The 22,875-nt window shown below is 37.4% G+C and overlaps 1 protein-coding gene across 3 annotated transcripts in view; it reads right to left on the bottom strand.

Moving 5' to 3' along the window:
- lsp1a (lymphocyte specific protein 1 a) overlaps positions 1-15,603 on the bottom strand; it is a 51,367-nt gene extending 35,764 nt beyond the window's left edge. Inside the window, exons 1-2 of one of the 3 annotated variants that reach the window (XM_079810410.1) lie at positions 15,343-15,603; positions 4,166-4,312 (exon numbers count right to left, since the gene is read on the bottom strand). In XM_079810410.1, the coding sequence (XP_079666536.1) occupies positions 4,166-4,312; positions 15,343-15,401 (206 nt within the window). In that variant the 5' untranslated portion in view covers positions 15,402-15,603. Of the gene's footprint in view, positions 1-4,165; positions 4,313-15,342 lie in introns of those variants that run through there. The other 2 variants (XM_079810409.1, XM_079810411.1) reach the window with 2 other exon arrangements.
- Positions 15,604-22,875: the final 7,272 nt, after the last annotated feature.

Genomic DNA, 22,875 nt, shown 5'->3' with positions numbered 1-22,875 from the left:
ATGAAGTAAACAACGTTCACAGCAGTGTAGGGATGCTCATATTGCAAAATATGCTACGCGGTGTTAAAATACAGCAGTAGTACAAGCTCTAGACTGGTGGAAAGCAAATGAAAGGCGCTTCCCGAGGCTGGCCAATCTAGCGAGGCGTTATCTCTGTATTCCGCATATAGAACATGTAGCTCGACTTGAATCGCCTTCTTTTGACTGAGAGTTCTGCCAAACAACACGTTTTCTGTTCACGAGTTCCATTTTCACTTTCTCACAGCCGACTGCATTCGAACGGTCCACCTAGTAAACACCTTCCCATAATCAATGGCGGCGTCATTACATTCGACCAGCGGAGGCGCGTAGTGCAAGCCTAGGGTTTGGTTCGGTGGAAAAAAATTCTAAGGTTTGGCAGAAAACGAACCCCTTCAAAAAGCCCAATATTCGGCCGAATCTAGGGCTGAAACGATTCATCGAGTTACTCGGTTAACTCGATTACAAAAATTCCTCTAGGCAAAAATTCTGCCTCGAAGCCTCGTTAAATTCCTATATGCGCAGGGATCTGATTCACATGGACCGCTGTTCAATGTTCAGGAAGCACACCATAGCGCGTGATACATTTTGAATTTAGTTTACGTTAGATTCTAGATGCCCTATAGTATGAAATCACCATAGTAACTGCATGTTTTACACAGTTTATACAGGTAAGTTGATTGCCGTTCTTATAGCTGCCACACACACACACACACACACACACACACGGCGCGCGCAAGCCCCGAAGCCAGATCGCTTTCACTTTCGTCCTCATAAAGTTTGTCAAGTAAATGCGTTTAAAGCCTTGCCAGTTTGAACATTGAAGCGATTGTGCACTATTCAAAAACAACAATACGGAAAACTTATCCGTTCAGTGCTCAGCTTTTTTCTGTGACACAGAGAGCCAAGCCGTGTCGCGTCTCTGACAACGCGCGCGCCCTGAAGGCAGACCTCTTTTCACGTGAAGATCACGCATAGAGAGCAGCGCAGAAACGCAGTGTCAACGCTGTCCTGTGACTAAAGTAAAGTCACTAAAGTAGCTTAGAAACTCAACTCAACCGTTATAGGCATATATTTGAATACCTTTGAAGTAAGTACAAACCACAGCTTCATAATGAATAGAGACGGTATGAGTAATTCACACACACCATCTCTCTCTCATTAATGCATTCAAATAAATGTAGGCCTACTATGTTAATTTATCTGTAGCCTATCTGATGTAAAACAAACATAAATCTGCCCCATAGACAATAACTGCTGAAAGTAAACTGTTTCCTTCAAGTATTTTAAAATCACAAAGAAATGTACTTTTTGCATTTGTTGGAAAAATTCCAACTTTAATAGTATGTATTAAAGATGAATGAATGTATGTATTTCTGCTGTACCAAACTGCAATGAAGGCACACGTGCCGTGCGTGCACGCGCATACACACACACACACACACAGGTTGCTAGGTTACCATAGCAAATAGGCTCACCCCAGAAATGATATATTATTTGTTAGTAATCTAATGGTAAATGCTGCAGGTGTAGAAATCTACATAAAATATATTTACTTTGATGTCAGGGCTAGATTACAGCATGAAACCTGTTGTGCATATTAATAAATTAAATTGCTTTTCCTCTTCATTTTCGTTATGCATTATTTGTTTTGGTTGCTTAAAAGCATGCAGAAAATTTTTTTATACGATTAATCGATTAATCCCATGCGAACAAAATAAGTTGACCTCAGACAACAGTATAAAAAAATTTAAAAAGCCAGTTTATGACACCTTTAAATGCCATCTCTGTGTCGCTTTAACAACATTTGAAATGTTGAACAGCCGAAGTTTAAGATTTAGCGTCCTCCATGTCAAATCTTTTTCGCTCAACCATACTCCCACACCATATACACGTCAAAGTAGGCGGAGCAACTTTTCTCCATTTACGGATATGACGGGAAAGTGATGTATTCATAACCTTATAATACAGTAGGCTTACCATAGTGAGTTTCGGAAGGATTGATAATTGTTTTGATTTTTTTAATTTTGTTAATTTTAGACAAAGAAAAGTTAACCAAAGCATTTAACCAAAGCATTTGCTGCTGACCTTAAATGATCAAATTCAACAACACAAATAAGCCAATGTCATTGTTTTTTTGTTTTGTTTTTATTGCAGAAGTGTGTTGAACTTTCTTCTTCTGTATTATATTCTTCTGTATGCTATTCTATTCATTCTGCAATCCAGAATGGCAGCACAGCTGAAAGGTTTGTTCGATCTGCGCCTTCTACTGTACAGGCAAGAATTTGCATAGAACATGCAGAGGCTTATTAATTTTTACTTTTGGGGCCAGATTTACAAACAGCTTGTGCCAACGCAAACCCTCTTTTTGTGTTAAAAAACTACTGTCAGGATTTAAAGACACGCAGTGAAAAATTAGCGATGAAAAGGCGTGGACCGGGTTATTTTTGCAGCTGACCTTATTGCATATGCATTTGTCGGTGTTTCCCTTTCAGACTCCAAATTTATGGGAGGAGAATATTTGGTAACACTTTATTTTGATGGTCCCTTTTGAACATTCTGTTGACTATAAGTAACTTTGCTACTACATGTCAACTAACTCTCACTAGAGTATTAGTAGACCGTCTGCTTAATATCTGCTAACTCTTTATTGTGATGGTCCTCCAACAGACATTATACTGACTATAAGTAACTTTGCAACTACATGTCAACTTATTCTAGCCCTAACCCTACCAGTCTACTAATACATTACTAATATTCTATTGAGAGTTAGTAGACATGTAGGTGCAACGCTACTTATAGTCAACAGAATGTTCAAAAGGGACCATCAAAATAAAGTGTAACCGAATATTTAAATGAATCATGCAAGCTAATCATGCTAAAGTTTGCGCTTGTCAATATACTGGTATTTGCGGCATTATTTAATGTCCAAAAAAGCATGCATTAAACCAGATGCTAATTTGCGCTGTTCTTGGTAGATTGCGTTGGTCATTATGGAAATGATCCGGCTGCGCCTGTGTTCTTTAATTTGCGCGTCGTCAGTAGATCATGCGCCGAACTTTCCACTCCCATCAACACTTTTTTGTAATTGCTAAATGCTAATTTCCCATGTTTAGTATATCTAGCATTTGGTTTAAATGGGCCTTTACATTTGCCAAAAATAGAACTTTTGTGTTTTTTTTGTTATTAAAAAACCAACAAGCAAGCCCAGTCCAAGTGCCAAAACGTAACACAAATGTAACGTAACAAATTACTTTCCATGAAAAGTGACTAAGTAAAACACTTTTAGGGAGTAACGGAATGTACCCTCGGTTTCATAGACAAGGCTTAATCTAATCCCAGACTAAAACGCATGTTTTAGCTGTTTTAACTGAACGCAACTTGCACTGACATATCCTAAAATATGTCAGTGCTATTGTTTTGTTCCGAGATGCACACTAGTAATGTTTTTTTGTTTTTCTAAGGATTTATAAAAGCTACTTAAATGTCCTAATTGAACTAAGGCCTAATCCAAGCTTAATCTAAGCCCTGTCTGTGAATAAGGGCCATTGTAACACAAATGTATTCAATTTTAATATCCGAATGTTAGTGCAAAGAAAAAATTTAGATATCAATCTGCATATGCCATAGGTCTTCAAACCTGCTCCAGGAGGCCCACTGCCCTGCAACATTCATATCCAACCCGCTTTAGCTTGTGAGTTTCAAGCAATCCTGAAGAGCTTGATTAGCTGCTTCAGGTGTGTTAGATTAGGCTTGGAGCTAATCTCTTCAGGACAGTGGCCCTCCAGGAGCAGGGTTGAAGACCTCTGGCATATGCAATGGACATTGGTTGTGCCCATCTTGAGTAAAACCGCTCAATTTTAACGACGCACATACAAGCTTTTTTAAATTAGTCCTTTTCTTTATAATGGACACTCTTTTTTGACCCAAAACCAAAACAAAAACTGAAGTTGGTTAGTTGTTTACATGTCTGTCAGATGTCTCCTTGTGTCTAAGTGGCCAGCTCTTGGCCAGAATAAGCTGCAATGAGAACCAGACATGTTCCAAGTCCACATTTCCATATTTCATATGGAAATCTGCCAGGCAACAAAACAAGCTTAACAAATACCAGGTGAAATGCGAAGTATAGAATGACGTTCACACTTACAGTCCGGCCTCAGGTGGGTTCACACTGTCCTGAGGAGACCCAGCAGATCTAGACAGACTGTGTTGATTGTGGAAGGCCTCCCGGGCCCGACGTCGCCTTTCTCTCTCGATCTCCTCAGCATCTTCGATACTTCGCTGGGCCGTCACTCTGCAGGAAAAGAAGTGAGAATGAGCCCCTTGTTATACTAGATACATTTTTCTCTCTTGACCCAGGTGAGAATCGTGGTCGAATGACAAATGACCCCATAGCCCAGAAGAGTGCTGATGACAATGATACATTGATCTCTTCAAGAATTCTCCAACAATAGTTTGTTTAGTCCCTTGTTTTAGATTTAGAGCCGATGGAACATCTGCTCTGGCATTCGACACCGTCAATGTGTGAGTGACAAATGGGAGGCCCATGCAAACTCACACTCAAGAGACTGAGGCATCTCTATGTTTATCTAGCCTGTAAACATACACAAACACACTTTTCGTGTCTCCAACACTGGCAAAAGTAGGCTAAACAAACTAATTTCATTTGCCACTTGAAGCTTTATTTACTAATGCAAAGTCTTGCAAAATTTCTTACAAATGTTAATGGTAGCAAGCATTAACTTTGCTCTTCCCAGGGGGATCTATGTTTTCCCCAAAATGAAAATTCTGTAGTCCTTTACTCACATTACAAACCTTTCTTCTGTGGAATTTTTTATTTTTCCCATACAATGGAAGTCATTCGGCTCTCCAATGTTGTGTAGACCCCAACATTCTCCACAATATCTTTTTTGTGTGTTCTCAAGAATGCCACGCAGGTCTTGAAGGACATGAGAGTTAGTAAATGATTTTTTGGTGAACTATCCCTTTAAGCACTGGATTGTGGATCAATTAAGGGTGAACACAGGTCACCAATGACCCTCGGAAGAATTTCAGGCCAGATTACATCTGAGGTCACAGGTTACTACAATGGCTTTACAAATAGCCTTAAAAGCATGTTGACTGAGCAATACTGTCTTATCAACATTCAAGAGAGGTTCCAATTAGAACCAAATTATTCAGCCTGATGCCATTTTGGTTCCACGACTTTCAAGTTCTTTAAAGATTTTAAGTTCTTTATTGAATGATCTACAGTATACAGTATAGTGGTGCTTTAAAGAACCAGAAAATAATTTGAAATGAAGAATTTATGTAACACCATTTTAATTGCCAAGAACCAGACAGTAACTCAAGAATCCTACAAACGCTATAAAAGTTATTCAATGAACTTCTTGATCAAAGAAAAAAGCTTCTTTAAAAAGAGTAATTTTTGTTGTCACTGAGGTAGTTGATTGAGGAACCATTACTGTTGTGAAGTTCTCAGAAGGCTTCTAAAACTATTTTCACTAGCAAAGATAAATATACAAACAAATGAATTTAGTTTTAAATGCAATTGTGTCAACTCAACCATGGCTAAAAAAAAATGATTTTTTTTTTTTTTGGTGAAAGAAAATACGTAAATGAAGAATAAAGCCATAATATTACATGTCATGAATGTTACTGAGTAGTCCACTATTTTGTAGAGGTGGGTCAAAATGACAAATATCCCTGAAACTGATTCAAATATAGATTCTTACAAATACACTTTTTAAGGTAAGTAATGGTGCCTCAAATTGACCATTTAAGTGTATCTTTGGCAATAAGATGTTCTTTGCATTGTTTTGAGGGAAATTATACATTTCTAGTTTCAACGTTATAAATTATTCTGCCATTTCCATTTAAATGCAATAAGTATCAGTGGTGTGCAAACTCTCTCACATTTGGTTTTCAACCACTAAAAATGAGTAACATTCAACAATTTCAAAATGGACCCACATTGATATCCTCATATCAATGGGATTTAACCAACATTATTTTTTTCTTCAGCTATTCCTCTTTGAAAGAAAAAAAGTATCAGCTTTATGAAAATTGTCCCACATCTGGTTTATAACCACTGAAAATCTGTACAACTGAACAATTTACTCTTAGCGCCATATTGAGATCCCAATATCTCTGAAATTGAACCTTAAGAGCCTTAAAAATGGGGGGGGGGGGTACTTTATAATACTATAAGAAATACTTTTTCCCATTTTCGAACTGTTACCGCAGGCATTTAATGCAACAAAGATTGCTAAAGTGATTTTACTAATAGACCTGCCAATCTCTGTGTACCGCCATTTTTCTAAAGTAATTTTTCTGCTTTGTAATTTGGTTCCAAATCTCAGGTGAAAAGTGTCATTTTGACCCCCGCTCTACAAAATAATGGATTACTCATTAAATATTCATCCATGACATTTCATATTTTGGCTTTCATCATCATTTATGTTGGTCTTTCTTCAGAAAAAAACAAAAAAAATGTTTGGGGGAGTTTCTGAAATTTGGTTGATTTGACATGGAATCAGATATACTTGCAATCGAGATATATATCAGCCAAATATATCAGCACAGCTGCAGTTACCTGTGGCACTCGGCCTGCAGCAATATTGGGTTATTTAAGTACAAACCAGTTTCTACTTATAATCCAACTACAGTTTAAAGACCAAACCACATCTTGAAACCAACCATACAATTTCACAAAGGGCTTATGGCAGGATCTGATCTGTCACACGGTTCCCGTGCCTCTGATTATTATAGGCTGTTAATCACTAAGACGGGAATACTTCATTTTTTGGCAGAAGCCACTTGAATGATGTCAATCCTGCCTATGATGTCATTCAACATCAGATTTATTTACCACTATCAGTCTGATTATGTAGCCTTTTCCCTTTCTGTCTGGAAATACCGTCTACCAAGAGTTATGGAAGTGAAAACAGATTTTCAGTCATGGTGAGCATATTGTCAAACACAGACTGACAAAATGTTTCTCAGACCCATTTCGGAATTAAATGGAAACACTAAAGTGAGAGAGAAAGAAAAGGAAAAGAAAACAAGAGCCTGGCTTATATTCAGAATGTATCACCTCCGCTGACAATGTGTTGACTAAACTTCCACAGCCTGGTGCCCTGGGGCAGAAAGGATTTGGAAGGCTTGACGGATTGGGAAATGTTTTTCACCATTGTTGCATGCCCTAATTTACCACAGCCAAGTCTGGTCTTGCAGAGCACAGGATGAGCTACATGGATCACATGGAAGTTGACCTCCGACCTGAGTTTCCCTTTCCAGCACTTAACCTTAATTATTAAAGTGAAACCAGTTATTAGTAAATGCCAATTGTCTGATACATGCTCTCTAGACAGGGTGTCATTGTTAATGATTGAAGGGATGTATGACTTTCATTGTTCTGTGGAACACAAAAGAATACATTTTAAAATGTTTTTGTCAATATAATTAAAGTCAAAAGGGTCCAAGACAACCTATTTTTCATGTTTTAAGTCTCTTTTTTTTCCCACAGAAGTATAAAAAGCATAAAGGTTTGAAACAAGCCCATGTTTACACCAGCAACTAAGCAACGAATAGAAGTCATTCATTTTCAGTTGCATTTGGCCATTTTTGCAGGCGTGAGTGAGAGTCTCTCATGGCCTCATGGGATAGTAAAGTGTGCACTGGATGTGCACTTAAGAATCTTGCCAGGAGTGAAATCTGGGTATTTTTTGCCTTTTATAAGTTAATTGAGACACATACTGGTTTTCACCTACTATACTGTAGAGAAGTATGCACATTCGAATGCAGCCAGAGCTTTCATTTTTGGGTTAAATAAGCCCCGTTTACTCTGACATTGACTTGCAATGACATAGCAAATTGGAAGCATTGTTCAATATAGTGAATAGAAAAGTATTGAACTATAAAATATAATGATCAGGTTAAGGATTTCACTGTTCTATACCATGTGTGTCTCTGCCCACAAATAATGTATGCATAGAAATAGTTTATTATGAAATTAAAACAATAAATGTTGTTTTGTCACTGTTTAATGTGGACTACTACACTGTAAAAGTGATCAGTTGACTTAACTTAAAAAAGTGAGGAAACCCGTTGCTTTAAAATCATTAAGTAAATAAACTTCATGTGTAATTGAAAAAATTAAGTTATGTGAACTTGTCAGTTTCAAGTAAAAGTTACTGAAAGAAAATATGTTGTGATCACTTTATTTTAAGTTGATATAACTTAATCTCATATTTCAATTACTTAATGTCAATCTACTTAACTTAAAACTAACAAGTTTATCTGAGTTCTGTCTACTTTCTTAAATTGAGGAAACCTGTTGCCTTGAAAAAATTAAGTAACCACAACTTATTGTATGCGTGTACTTATAATTCACACTGATTTGATGTAATTTCATTTTACTAATTTCTTTGAAAGTCTACACAAAAATGGTTGGATACTGTGAGGCGCAGGTGACGCTCATTTGCAATCACTCCACCAGCCTCGAGCCGTTCTCTCACGGCTCACATCCGTCCTGCTTGTCACAGATACAAAATACAAAATTGTTCAACCCCTACTTCCATAAATTGCACAAAATAACTCTTCTCTGTGACTTGATAACATTACATTTTCAATCTGTAATTACTTTCAATTTCAATATATTCATAAAAACAAATTTGTATTAAAAACTACAACACCCAAAGTTCTGCGCGTGATCTACTGAAATTAAACAACACAGACGCATTTCCATAATGACCAACACAATCTACCAGTTAGTGTCTGGTTTAAGACATGCTTTTTTTGGCGGTAAATAATGGCACAAACCCCAGTAAATTGACGAACACAAACCTTAGTAAATCACCTTGCATGATTCATTTAAATACTCCTACGTACAAATGCATATGCTATAAGGTCAGTCGCAAAAATTACCCTGTCCACGCACCCTGTTTTTTGTGCTGGCGCGAGCTGTTAGTAAATCTGGCCCTAAAATCAGAAGGTTTTGCCGATGCTGTTAAATACATATATAACACCAATAAACATTGAATGAATAAATAGATATGTTAAAAGATACAGTACAACTTACTGAAATGTATCACCTGAATCAGGGTTTCAACTGAGGAAAGACGTCAATAAAACAGTGGGGTCAGCGGGATTTTGCTAAGTAAGACATGTTCCTCGATCAACATATTTAGTTGATCTTGGAACAACATTTCTGTCCGAAAATGTAGTCCTATAACCCTATCCCTACCAATAAACCTAACCCTACCCATAACTTATCTCTAAAATCAGAGGGAAATGATGGTGAACTCTAAAGCACCTAACCCTGATTGTAAGCCTAAGCTTGACATAAACTGTAAACTTTTCCTTTAAATCTGATTGGTTGATTGCAATGCTGTTCCAGGATCAACAAAGATGTTTATCCAGGAACATGTGCTTGGTGAAATCGTGTTTACCTAAAAGGTCCTAAAAGGGTGTGTGAACAACACATTTACATTTACCTCCGCAAAGTCATTCAATCCTGTTTGTAAGAAAAACTGTTAGAGAACAGCATATCGTTAAAATCATTAATATATGCACAAAATCACTTCTAGGCATTAGAAATCACTTTCAGTGTCATCAGGAGTTTATAGAACTGGAGCCAGACTATCTCAGACTAAAATGTGTTCTGTTTGTACTCAACTTGACTCTTTTCTCATTCTCTTCATATGACATAGCAAATCATTGTTCTTTGTGGAAATGATCTGAAATGCTCCCTTTTGTTCTCGTGTACAGGGAATATCCTTGTTTCATGTTTGTTTACAGGTTTGAGATCTGAATGATGAATGCTGTTATTTCCTCCCCTCTCATTTTATATCTGAATTGAAGGGCAGCTGTGAGGTTTATTGAGTCAGATGATGTCATCCTAGACAGATTTAAAGAGGAAAGGAGAGTCATTTTCCCAGGCGTGTTAGTATCTTCCTTCTGTCAGTGTGTGGTCACATCACTGCAAACCTCGCATACGCTTCCCAGTGTTCCCTAAACGGCTGAAGAAATTTCAAAGCACTGATCTAAGCTGTGGAAAGTGCGCCGTTATGAATCAGGAGGATTGTAACATCTGTAATTATGTCATTTAATCGGAGAGCTCTAAAAATGATTTATTTTTTGCACACTTCAAAAAGAGAGGATAGATTCCTTAATTACTCACACTTAAAAATAAAGGTTTCAAAAGGGGGTTTTCACAGCAATGCCATAGAAGAACTTTTTAGTTCCCGAAAGTTTTTTTTTCTTAGCGTGAAAGACTTTTTTTTTTATTCAGTATAAAGAACATTTTGGTATAATGGAAAAGTTCAGTGACTTCTAAGTTGTTCAAAGCGTTTCTAAGAATGCTGATTTTTATAAGGCAGACTGAGATGGTGAACAGGAACATGGTTTGTGTAACATATTATTAGCTGTTTGATAACATGACAAAAGACTAATCATATTATTTACCGTTATGTGTTCGACGTCATAGAGAGCGATATACATAAAACACATTACCATTCTGATGCATAGACAAGCCTGTATGAGTGAGTGGAGGCGTGGCTAATTAGCATATTCATGTGTCCACGCATACTAAATGAAGCAGGGGTGTTACATTCAAGCTAGGACATTTTTTTTTTCACAGAAAAAAAAAACAAACAAACAAAAAACGTTTCAATATGTAATTTTGGTGTTCGAAGTTGAGTTTTAAGTAAGGTGACCAGATTTCTAAAATCAGTGGTCAAAATATCACTGAAATCTCATTTGTTATTATCGATCAATTAAAAAAACGAGGACAATACATTTTGAATGTTTTTGTTTTTTTAATTTGTGTGGGTTCCCTATATTATTATTAACATTAATAGTTATGATTTAGTTTAATTGTTAGGATTTTTGGTCTGGTTTTAATTCAATTTATTAAAAATAAATTGCGCGAGCGCAACCAAGTAGAGTCAAAGTAGCTCGCAGCACCATCTGATGGTGAAAATAATCACTACACGATTGCTCCTATAATCAGCAGGCTATTACGAGCTGTAAAACGGTGACAGCTTCAGTCGGGGACAGAACACCAAAAAATGGGACTGCCCCTGGAAAACGGGGACGTCTGGTCTCTTCGTTTTAAGGAATACCTTTATTGACTACAGGTTAAAGGTTCTTCTTGGAACAATAGATGCCAAAAACGAACCTTTAGATTTAAGAGTGTAGCTGGTTTATGAAAATTGTGCATAACATGCAGCAAAAAGGCTCTGGAATGGGATTATGTATTACCAAATAGTTTTTTTTTTTCTCATATATGTTTAGATTTTTATTTGAAATTCTAAAGTGAGCAGGTTTTTTGAATATATGATATAGGGTAAGCTCAAGTACCCATTAAGCACACTATCTTTGAGCTCTGATTATAAAAATGAAAAAAAAATTTGATCCTACTTGATGTCTTAACCAATTGATGTGTTTGTTATACCTCCTGCAATTTCAAGCTAATCAGACCATTGCACACTGAGATATATGGGTATTCATGTGTTCACACTGTCTGGCGGCCATTTTGAAGGCTGTCTGAAAACTTTGACCAAAAGAGGAGCCCCGTAAAAGTGCATTTTTATAGATGTTTAAGCCTTTATTTTCGATAACTTCTTACTGCAAATTTAAGAGATTAATGTTCAGACTTTTGCATATTAAAACCTGGAACCTGGATGTGGGAAATAATAGTTAGATCCAAAAAGATAGTTTTAGCAACATAGCGCAGGTGCTACGGAACATTGTTAGCTTACTAGTGTATAAGATTGTGTGCTACAGTAATATATTACTTCACAGGCATTACTGGCTTGTACTTTTAAATCCATTATATTTTAAATGTATAGTTTATTGATGTTCTGTGGTTTTACACTGCTGTAATTTTTAAAGACTTCAGATTATTGTAAGGTGAGCTTAAAGGGTGCACTACTATGACAATCACAACTTGTGAGATCAATAAGAAAAAGTATAATTTCATAGATATTTTCAATAATAGCTGTTCATATTAAATAATGTATGAACTTAATACAAGACCTAGATTATTTAATTAACAAAATTGTCCTTTTAAATTTAATTTAATTATATTTATTACTTAAAAAAAGGTTTGCTGTTCCAATAAAGCTCAGTGTGCCCCTTTTAAGCTCATCCACATTGAATGTCAATGTAAATACTTCATAAACAGACTTTAAATATTAACTGATGGTTGTCACTTCAAGTTAATCTTTATTAAAATAATCTTTAAAAATGTTGTTTAAAATAAACAAAAATTTTCCCCAAAAAAATATGTTGTGAGCTTAATGGCAACAGGGGTGTGCTTAAAGCTACACTGTGTGATATTTTCCCTCATCTAGTGGTGAAATGGTATATGACCATCCATGAATTTTAGTTTCTGTTCCTCTCAATTCCAATTTCGTTTTAACTCCTACGGTGGCCGATTTAGTCCAAGATTAACATGGCTTCCAGTTCGACCTCGTCCACATTCGACACAGTGCCATCGAGTGTTAATACGCGAAAGGCGAAGCTTGAATTTACGGGAATTTGAATTTATGTCCCTCTTTGGCTAATGTACTTTCAAGATGGAGGGGCAACATGGCGACCTGCATTCGAACCCCTCACCGTATGTATTTTCAATGGCATATTATAAACTTATGAGAATACTTTATTACTTGAAAGAAGTAAATATACATTAATGAGCACATATATTTTTGAAAGAACTAAGTGTTTTTAGCTAAGAATAAACTAAAAAAGTTACACAGTGTAGCTTTAAAGGGTACAAACATGCCCAATAAGCACATCCAGACTTTTTGCATTTAATGATGTATATATCTTAATTGAAATGCTTTTGTCATTTAAAATAAAATAAAATATTTTTGTGTGAGAGATTAATATTTTATTTTAACATAACATCTTGTACTGAAACCAATACCCTGTTCACCAAAATGTCTCAATAAAGACTTTGGTCAGCTTAATAGGTACGTTTAACCTATAGCTTATGTTTCTATTTATTTCTACGGCCCAGAAATAGACACGTTCTTCTAATTTCAATTGATTGACATCCTAAAATATACAGTTCTAACCTGAATGTTATCCCATTTCTCATTGCCTAGAGCAGGGGTTCTCAACCCTGGTCCTCGAGGGCCACTTTCCTGCAGAGTTTAGCTCCAACCTTGGTCAAACTCACCTGCCTGTAGCTTTCTTGTAATCCCGAAGAGCTTATTTAGCTGGTTCAGGTGTGTTTGATTAGGGTTGGAGCTAGAGAATGCCTGGCCTAGAGCCTAAATTCAGTGGTGCATCTTACCCCACTCCCCCTATATACGTCTCTAATGCTTAACTAAACATAACACAGTGCCCTTAGTGTTTATTCTACTCTGCTGCCTGAAACCTTCGGAAAAGCATACAGCCATTGGGATGGTAAAGTTTATTCCCCCTTTCAGTCAAACGGCTAAGCCTTCTGCATTCCAGCAGCTCTTATCAGAGAATCGTAAATAGAAGAGCGGCTCACGTAAAGTCCACAGATCAGGTGGTCACGGCTTTGACCACAATGAGAAAGACGTTTTGTGCAAGATAAAAACATTAGTGTAAAATTTGCACACCACTAAAAACCAAAAATGTACATCCTGCCAAATCTAAAGTGTCAGTGTGACGTACTGTGTATACTGTAAAATCTGTTAAGGTTGTAATGGTTTTCAAAACACTTATACAAAATATTGTATACACAGTGTTGCAATTGACATATCCGGTACATGTCGCAGCGCTTCTGATGAATGTAGAAAGCAGCTTCCTGAGTGTGAGAAAAAGCTGATTTTTTGGCAGCTCTGAAAAGCCATTGGGAAATAAATCCTTTGTGCCAATAATGCAACCTGTTTATGACAAAGCACACCTGATCCACCTCAAATCCTGTCTGTACAGAAATTAATACTGTAAACACATCCTGAGCGGTTATGCTATTTTTGTATTTATATACATACAAATTGTATCTTGTCTTTAAACCACTCCTTTGTGTTCCACGGGAGAAAGACAGTCATACGGGTTTGGAAAGACATGAGGGGTAAATAATGACAGTCATTTTTTGGTGAAGTAAGGGTTTTGTGACTCATTTTCGGGAGAATTCTGAGTAGACAGGTTTGTGTTTGTAGAAAAACACAGACGGGTAGTTCACCACTGAAGTTTTTGCTGTTTAAATTAGTGCATTGTGAAATGGCAGCTTTGTTGTTTACAGTAAACAAACCTACAGTTTTCTACCTAAATTATAGTTGGTTTGCAACACCTTTACAGATAACCGGTCATATCGATGTGTATCTTTGCCAATGAATGTCAACAGGTCACATTTTTAATTAGGTGCCCTCATTCCTCTCCTTCCTCCCTTCTCCTGTCCCTTCATCTATCCACAATATCCACAGAACCTCTGGAAGAAACAATAAACTGTTCTGGAACCCTGACAAAATTGCAGAAGCCACAGTAAACGACACATCATGCAGTTCTCTATAAAGACAACAAGGCATGAAGGTGTGAAAAACTGCTAAAATGTGCTGAGAGTTAATTATTGTATATTAAATACTATATGTAAATCAATCTTAGTATGTGTTCAGGTTTTGTTTAAATCTATTTGTGCCTATTTGTTAAGCAATCATAATCACAAAGTTGTCAATTTACAAACGGTTCGTTTTAGCAAAATAGCGAAATGTACGAGTTTTCTAAGTTCATATTAATTGGGAGATATTTGTGAATTGAGGGATTATTCATAGTTTAAAAAATGTTTTGCACCAAAAACCATATTTAAATTCTAAAGACAAAAATAAATAATGACCAGTTAAAGGACCTAATACATTTTCTTTTATAGCCTATGTATATGTACAGTTTAACCTAAAATCGTAATGTTTGCCGTAAAAAGTGATCCGTTTTATTTTTTAATTAAAAAATAGTGAGGAGACCAATTGCCTTAAAATTATTAAGTAATAAACTTGAGATAAGTTTTAAAAAAAAATAAGGTATGTGAATAACTTTTTTAAGTTAAGGAAACTTTTTTTAAGAGTATATCAACCAAACAAATACAGATACATGTAAAAAGTTAATGTCTTCCCATAACAAATGATGACCGGTTCTTAATGAACACAACATGGCATGTAAATATGCTGTACTGTTATATAGTGAATAACCTTCATTATTAAAAATAACCAATAAGTATCATTACCCACGAAACTGACATACGCAATTGCAAAAGAACAAAGAAAACAAAGCATGTGTCCGTCATCACACCTGAAATCCCAGCTGTAAACCGTAAATTTGATGCAAAAGTCTGGCATACAAATTCCTCACCTCAGGAGGTTTTGCAGACCTTGCTTGCTGGAGTTTCGTCTCACGATTGCACTTGACATTGTTCTTTCTTCTCCGAGCTTCTTTTTTTTTTTTAATTCTGGGTTGTTTTGAATTCCGTGGAACTTGATTCACAAAGACTCCCTCACGTTCTTTCCTTGGACGCTTTGCTTTTGAGGAGAGATCCACGCGGCACTCGGTCTCGTCTCAGAGACTGGCTTTAGTCACACACTGTCCCCTCCTCCTCTCCTCTCCTCCCTCTGTTTTTTTTTTCTTTTTCCTGCATGTGGTTCTCATTGAGAGAGCCCAGACCATAACCTAACATCTTTTCCCCCTCCTTTTCCCTCTTTTCCAGGGTCATGTGGCCATCCCAGGGGAAAATGTAAGTTGATACCCCCCACCCCATGCTATGAATCCAGTCCCCCACATGACCCCCGCCCCCAACCCAGAATTCAGCCTTTCTTTTACTCTGTTTACATTGGTAACAAAGCTCTCAGACATGCTTACAAACAAACTTCAGGAAGCATTTTGTTTCTTCCCATTGTTTTTCTCATATACTTGCAGTATCAATCATTCTTGATGATGACATAATTACACTACCGTTCAAAAGTTTTTTGAAAGAAATTAATACTTTTATTCAGCAAGGAGACATTCAATTGATCAAATGTATCAGCAAAGACATTTATGATGTTACAAAATATTTCAAATAAATGACGTTATTAAACATAATTTCAGGAGGAATACGCCCATCTAATCTTCCAATTAATGCCAAGGTATAAAACCAGCATTACCTCTTCCCATTGTTAGTTCTTTCGGCATCCCACCTCCTCCCCTTCTCCTCCTTTTTATACAATTTTGCCTGTTATGGGGGCAATCGGAGCTCGAGTAGAATATCCTCTCCGAGCCCCTCTACAGCAGACAGCAAGCCAAATGTTTTTGCCACTTTCGCTAAGATTATATGGGCACACAAACTCATGAAATGCTGTTTTGAAAACTTTCTGTTCCTTAAAGAATCTGGTGGAACTGTATAACAGTTTCCATAAGAATATGAAGCAGGTCAACTGCTGAAAATTCAGCTTTACATCACAGGAATAAATGACCTTTTAAAGAATATTAAAATCGAAAACAGTTATTTTATATTGTAACACTGTTTCACAATATTACATTTTTTTCTGCACTTTTATCAAATAAATGCAGCCATGGTGAGATTAAGAGACTTCTTTCAAAGATAAAATATCTTACCGACCCAAAACTTTTGAAAGGTAATGTTTCTTCATCCCTGGGCACTTTGCCCCAGATTTAGATTTTTAAAACAGATTTCAACTTTTATCTTTTTGTTATATGGTCAACAATAAGTCTTGGAAACATTTTATTTTGCAATTACATTACATTTCCATTTATGCATTTAGCATTTTATCCAAAGTGACTTACAGTAGAGGAACACAGACATTTGTCACAGAGGCACATAATGCCTTTGTTTACTTTTGCTATTTTTAAAATTAATTTTATTTATAGATTTAATTGTTTTACTCTTGTCCCAGACCCAAACCTTCAAACAAAACAATGACCTGTGTGTGTGTGTGTGTGTGTGTGTGTGTGTGTGTGTGTGCGTGCGTGCGTGCGTGCGTGCGTGCGTGCGTGTGATATTACCAATGAAGCTGCAAGTTTGTCAAATGATGTGCAAATGCGTGAAAATCTAGTTGTGTGTATTTAGGATAGCAAAATGAAATGCTAATACCTTTTAGCAAGACAAAGAGTCAGCAGTTTTATTCCAAAATGTTAAAAATTTAATTTCCACCACAGAATACTAAACACAAAGAAGAATTTGAGATGTGGTAGAAGTGATAATGTGGTGGAAATATTCATTATTAAAAAAGTTATTTTCTAAAAGTCAAGAGGGTCAAAATGCCCACATTTTAAGAAACACAATTACAGGTTTCAAAAGTTCACACTACATGGAATGTGTTTTTTTATATATATATTTGTGACCCTGGAGCACAAAACCAGTCATAAGTCGCACGGGTATATTTGTGGCAATAGTTTTGTTCTGTTTAGTTGATCTTTCAGTTGTTCTCATTCTGTCACATGTACCTATTGTCTTAGTTTCCCGCCACTGTTTCCCTGTTTACCCTCGTTAGTTAAGTTCTGTTCAGCTGTGTTTAGTTAATTATCTCATTTCTGTTTGCTATTTAAGTTCTTCCCTGTTCATTCACTCTTTGTCCGGTAACTGTTATGGTTGAGTGTGCTTTCCATGTTGTTCTTCCGTGTTCCTGAGAGTTTGCATTAAAGTGTATGTTAAATTGAGATCTTCTGATTCTTCAGTTTGTTCCTGTGCTACACAGCGTGACAGATTACCAAACCAAGACAGAAAGACAGCGCCAAGATGGGCATTCTGCTCACTCTTGTGACCCAGCTGACCTGCTTATTAAAATAGCACAAGATGGCCGGTCCATCGAAAAGTATGTTGAGTTCCTTGACTTAGCCCACCTGGTACCATGGGGTGATGGGACTCTGAAGGGCATCTTTTGGACTGGACTGGATGACCATTTCTTTCGCCAGGTACCAGCAGCAGCGACCACATGCTCCCTGGCCCAATATCTTGATTATGTGCTGTGGCTGAGTGGTTCTTCCCTTACTGTTGGTGAGGTTGATAAGGACACCACCACCACTCAGCCACAGTCACCCTGTTCCACTCCAGCCAAGATAGCCGCCGCCATACCTGCGGCAATGTCACCAGAACCAGCAGATGAAAACTGGCTAATAGACTTTTGGTTGGCACCTGTGACATTTCCAGTTCCCGTCCTTAGTCTCCAGTCGCAGTCCGGAGTCCCGCGACGTCTCCTGTCCGCGTCCGGAGTCCCGCGACGTCTCCTGTCCGCGTCCGGAGTCCCGCGACGTCTCCTGTCCGCGTCCGGAGTCCCGCGACGTCTCCTGTCCGCGTCCGGAGTCCCGCGACGTCTCCTGTCCGCGTCCGGAGTCCCGCGACGTCTCCTGTCCGCGTCCGGAGTCCCGCGACGTCTCCTGTCCGCGTCCGGAGTCCCGCGACGTCTCCTGTCCGCGTCCGGAGTCCCGCGACGTCTCCTGTCCGCGTCCGGAGTCCCGTGACGTCTCCTGTCCGCGTCTGGAGTCCCGCGACGTCTCCTGTCCGCGTCCGGAGTCCCGTGACGTCTCCTGTCCGCGTCCGGAGTCCCGCGACGTCTCCTGTCCGCGTCCGGAGTCCCGTGACGTCTCCTGTCCGCGTCTGGAGTCCCGCGACGTCTCCTGTCCGCGTCCGGAGTCCCGTGACGTCTCCTGTCCGCGTCTGGAGTCCAGAGAGGACTCTGCCTCCCGTAGGCTCCCGGCTGGCCCTGAAGGGTCTGAACTGCTATGGCTCCCTGAAGGGCCTGAGCCGCCGTGGCTCATTGAGCTTCCAGCACCTCCATGTTTTCCTGAGCTGCCGACATCTCCGTGGTCTACGGACGTGCCTACCGGGAGGGGGGAGTTGTCACATGTCTGTCTTTTTTGTCTTAGTTTCCCGCCACTTGTCTGTTTCCTTGGTTACCCTCATTAGTTATACTATTTAAATTCTTCCCTATTCATTCTTCGTCCGGTAACTGTTATGGTTGAGTGTGTTTTCCATGTTGTTCTTCCCTAACGGGATTTTCTCAATATTTAGATTTTTTTTAAATATTGTCCTATCCTAACAAACCATACATCAATGGAAAGCTTATTTATTCAGCTGATGTATAAATCTCAATTTCTAAAAATGTACCCTAATGACTGGTTTTGTGGTCCAGGGTCACATTTTTCAATGATCTAGAAATGGTTAAAACTTTAGAAATGGGGATCAGTCACAACACATAAATATAAAATTTCCCTAAAACGTTAATTCACCTTATTAGACTCCATACTCTGAAAATATTGCTTGATACATTCTTTAAAGGTGAAATGTGTAATTTTCCCATTGGTCGGACAAGCAGGTTTCCCTGCCCCAAACTCATGCCATTGGTTCAGCTGGTGTTATGTTGCGTCACTACAAACAAACAGAGCAATGTTTTGTAACCACCACAGACACACAGTGTTTACACTTTACAGGAAATCAACTTACGAATGGCTTATTTATCATTTTCTCTGTATATTAAACTGACATTTAGCAGAAAATGCACTTTTAATTGTCAAACTAATCAGCTTGTTTCTCATTTGCTTAAAGCAGATTTCCAAATCAACATGTTTACACCCTCTCTGGTCTCATTTACTCCCTGGTTCACCACACACAGACACACGGCTGTCTTAATCTACTGAAGCAACAGCCTTGTTAACCCGGTTACTATGGTAAACTACACACCATTCAGGCCTGTAGACTGTTTAGGTCTCTCTCCAGACAATACCGGCACTCAGCATTTGCAGTCCTCAACACTTTACTGTGCCTTGTTTAACAAGTCCGGCCCTCACTTAAATACTGGCCAACAAGCCCACACAGAGAAAGGGGAATTTGTGGACATCAGGAGGAAATAAAGTCCTTCAGTTAAGTTATCTGAAGTTTCTATTTGAGTTTCTATTATAGATATAGTTTCCTTGTAGGATTGTGATGATATTTTGAATTAAAGGAATTGTTTAAAAACCCATAACAGGAACATTATTTTGCTTAAGGCTGAGAAACACTTGTTTTTTTTCTAGTTGTTGTTTTAGTCAGTATTTTAAACTGTATTTACACACATATGAAATTTCATCAGCAGAAACAAGCAGACAGACTGACACAAAAGTTACGATTCCAGGATGTTAGTCCAGATCTTGTCAAACATGTCAATACTGTCTCACACCAGCACAGCTTTCTTAATATTATTTATATTATTAGTTTAACTCGCAAACTTGTAAATATGATTCATGTTATGCGAAACAGAAACTCACTCTTTCACGATAAAAGTTCAGAGGCCAATTAGTAGGCGGTAAATCAAGTCTTTAGCGGCCCTCAAGTGAACACTACATCTGAAATCGCATTCTGCCGAGTATGTACTACATTTGATGAAGAACCTACTTCGTTATGTTCTACATACTATGAATGTGTGTAGTATGAATGTCATCTACATTCGTCATATTGTCATTGTCATGCAACGCTTCACTGCTATTCACAACTCACAATTCACAAGGGGGATTTTTCTGAGACTTTCGGCAGGTTACGCAAGGTGGCAACAAGTGACTGTCTGTATGTGTGAGTCATTGAATCATTCACTATCATTCACCCAATGACTCATTCAAAAAATTTGACTGTCTGTATGAGTGAGTGATTGAATCATTCATTCAACCAATTTGTAAAAAAAAACAAAAAAAACCCTGCTGATTAATTCAGGAATGAAACCGTGTTGCTGCGGATTTTGGTTCATTGTGCAACTATTTTCATTGACAGCAAAAAATAGGAGAAGAAAAAACCCACTAGAAATACTGCATCTAAAATGTAAATTACTTCATATTCATTTCTTGTTCATTTTGTTGGAATTTGTGATGCATGGTTATCTCTAAAATCTGCATGCTACAATAGAATATAAATTCCCTGTGTCAAGTTCAGGACTTCTACACATTTCCTCAACAGCGCTTGCTCAGCATGATGTCTGAATTTATTTTTTTATTTTATTTTTTCTGAGAAGTTGAAGCACATCAGTGGTCTATTATTAATGAACTGCTGCAGTGAAATCTTGGTTTCATAATCCTCATAGGGCATGCTTCTTCAGCATCTGCCTCCAGCTTCAAGATAAACTCCATAGAGAGGACTATTCAGAGAAATCAGTCTAGAGTCTAGACCACAAGCCATCCCTGGGAGAACATGCAGTGCACTAAATTTTCACTGGACTCCTATTTCAGAGATGCCTGTCAGATAGTGGGAACATTGTATGTGTGGTATTCAAAAAATAGCTTATAGCACCTTTGAAATATTGTTATGGAGCATCATAGTAGTAAGTTGTGGGGCAGAAGCTGACCATGTATTTCTCACTCAACATTTCTCTTTTTGCTTGTCTCCACTAACAGATAAAAAGAAAATGCTAATAATCACAGGAAATCGGCCCTGTCATCTCACAGGACTATGGGCTGACCTATGACTCACCATGGGAATGCAGAGTTCTGCACTCCCTCACACACACAAACACAGAAAGTTTCAAGCCATTACCCACATTCCTGTTGTCTCCCACTTACATAGTCCTGCTCTCTCAAATACACATAAGCACACACGTAAGCCAGTCGTGTAGTTTTACAATGTCTTAGGCAAATAAGTAACTACCCAGCAACCACCCAGATCATCCTTTTGACCACTTAGCAATACCCTAGTATATACAAAATAACATTGAATTTTTTATAAATTCTTTAATAATTACATATATCTTTCTGTTGAGAATATTTTATTTATTTATTTATTTGGAGCCAGCCATTTTAGCTGTGGAGAGAATAGAGTAGGGCCCAGGACATAACCCTGGGGGACACCAATGAAAATTTGAATTAGCCGGTTATGTACGGCATTTTGGGTGTGAATGTCTAGATATTATTCTCCACTTATATATGGATAAATTCAGGTAAAGGTTGTTGAGTACTGAGATAGGAGGCCCTGCAAATAGATATACCATCTCAGTAGGAGGCTATCAATCAGCTCTTTATGGGAGAGTGGCTGGATGTAAGTTACTTTGAGAGAGGCTAATGACAAGCCCCCTGGAGTTTGACAAATGGCATTTATAGGACCCTGAGAGCAAGAGGAAAACATTTTCTGCCGTGATGAGACAAGAATTGAGGTCTTCAGGGTAAGAGATTACTCAGAAGACTATATTACTTTTTTTCTATTGCTCTCAGGTCGGGCCATAAATCCTAAGGTCAGACAAACCTTAAGTGCTAATTCTTGTTCAAAAGTTCTTTGACTAGCAACAATTGTTCATTTTTGCCAACACAGTGTTGTCAATGTTTGAGAAATACATTTTGACATGATAATGTTTGATACATGAAAAAAATACTTTTTGTGACAAATTAATTTACAAATCATACTTTAATTATTTACCTTTTTTATAAAATTTTCAGTAATAGATTGAGATATTAACAAATTCTGCTGTTGAAATAAACAAGTCATGATATTAATCAAGATTATAGTTTATATTTATGAGGCCAAAAAGAGAATAAATAAATAACTTGTAAAATGTGCCAATTATTTCATAAGTCATGCAAACAACATATAATAATTCTTAAGACTTGTATTTGTTAATATTTTTGTTACAAATAAACTGTACAATGTCTATGAATTTGGACAATGAACAAATGGCAGAGGGCCAAGTTACTAAAAGAGTTCTTCTTTAAATCTATACATAATAATTCAATTAAAAAATGTAAACAAAGCTACCAATAGTGTGTACAAATGTAATTGTTATGGTACATGTTTCTCAGCAGGAATAACAATCATTTGAGCTTCTGTAGCATTTGTTTTCTTTAATTATTTATATATATATATATATATATATATATATATATATATATATATATATATATATATATATATATATATATATATATATAGGTTTAAATATTCAC

Source organism: Gobio gobio (genome assembly GCF_949357685.1).
Source record: "Gobio gobio genome assembly, chromosome: 25".
Classification (NCBI taxonomy): domain Eukaryota; kingdom Metazoa; phylum Chordata; class Actinopteri; order Cypriniformes; family Gobionidae; genus Gobio; species Gobio gobio.
This window is presented reverse-complemented; position numbering and strand designations above follow the sequence as displayed.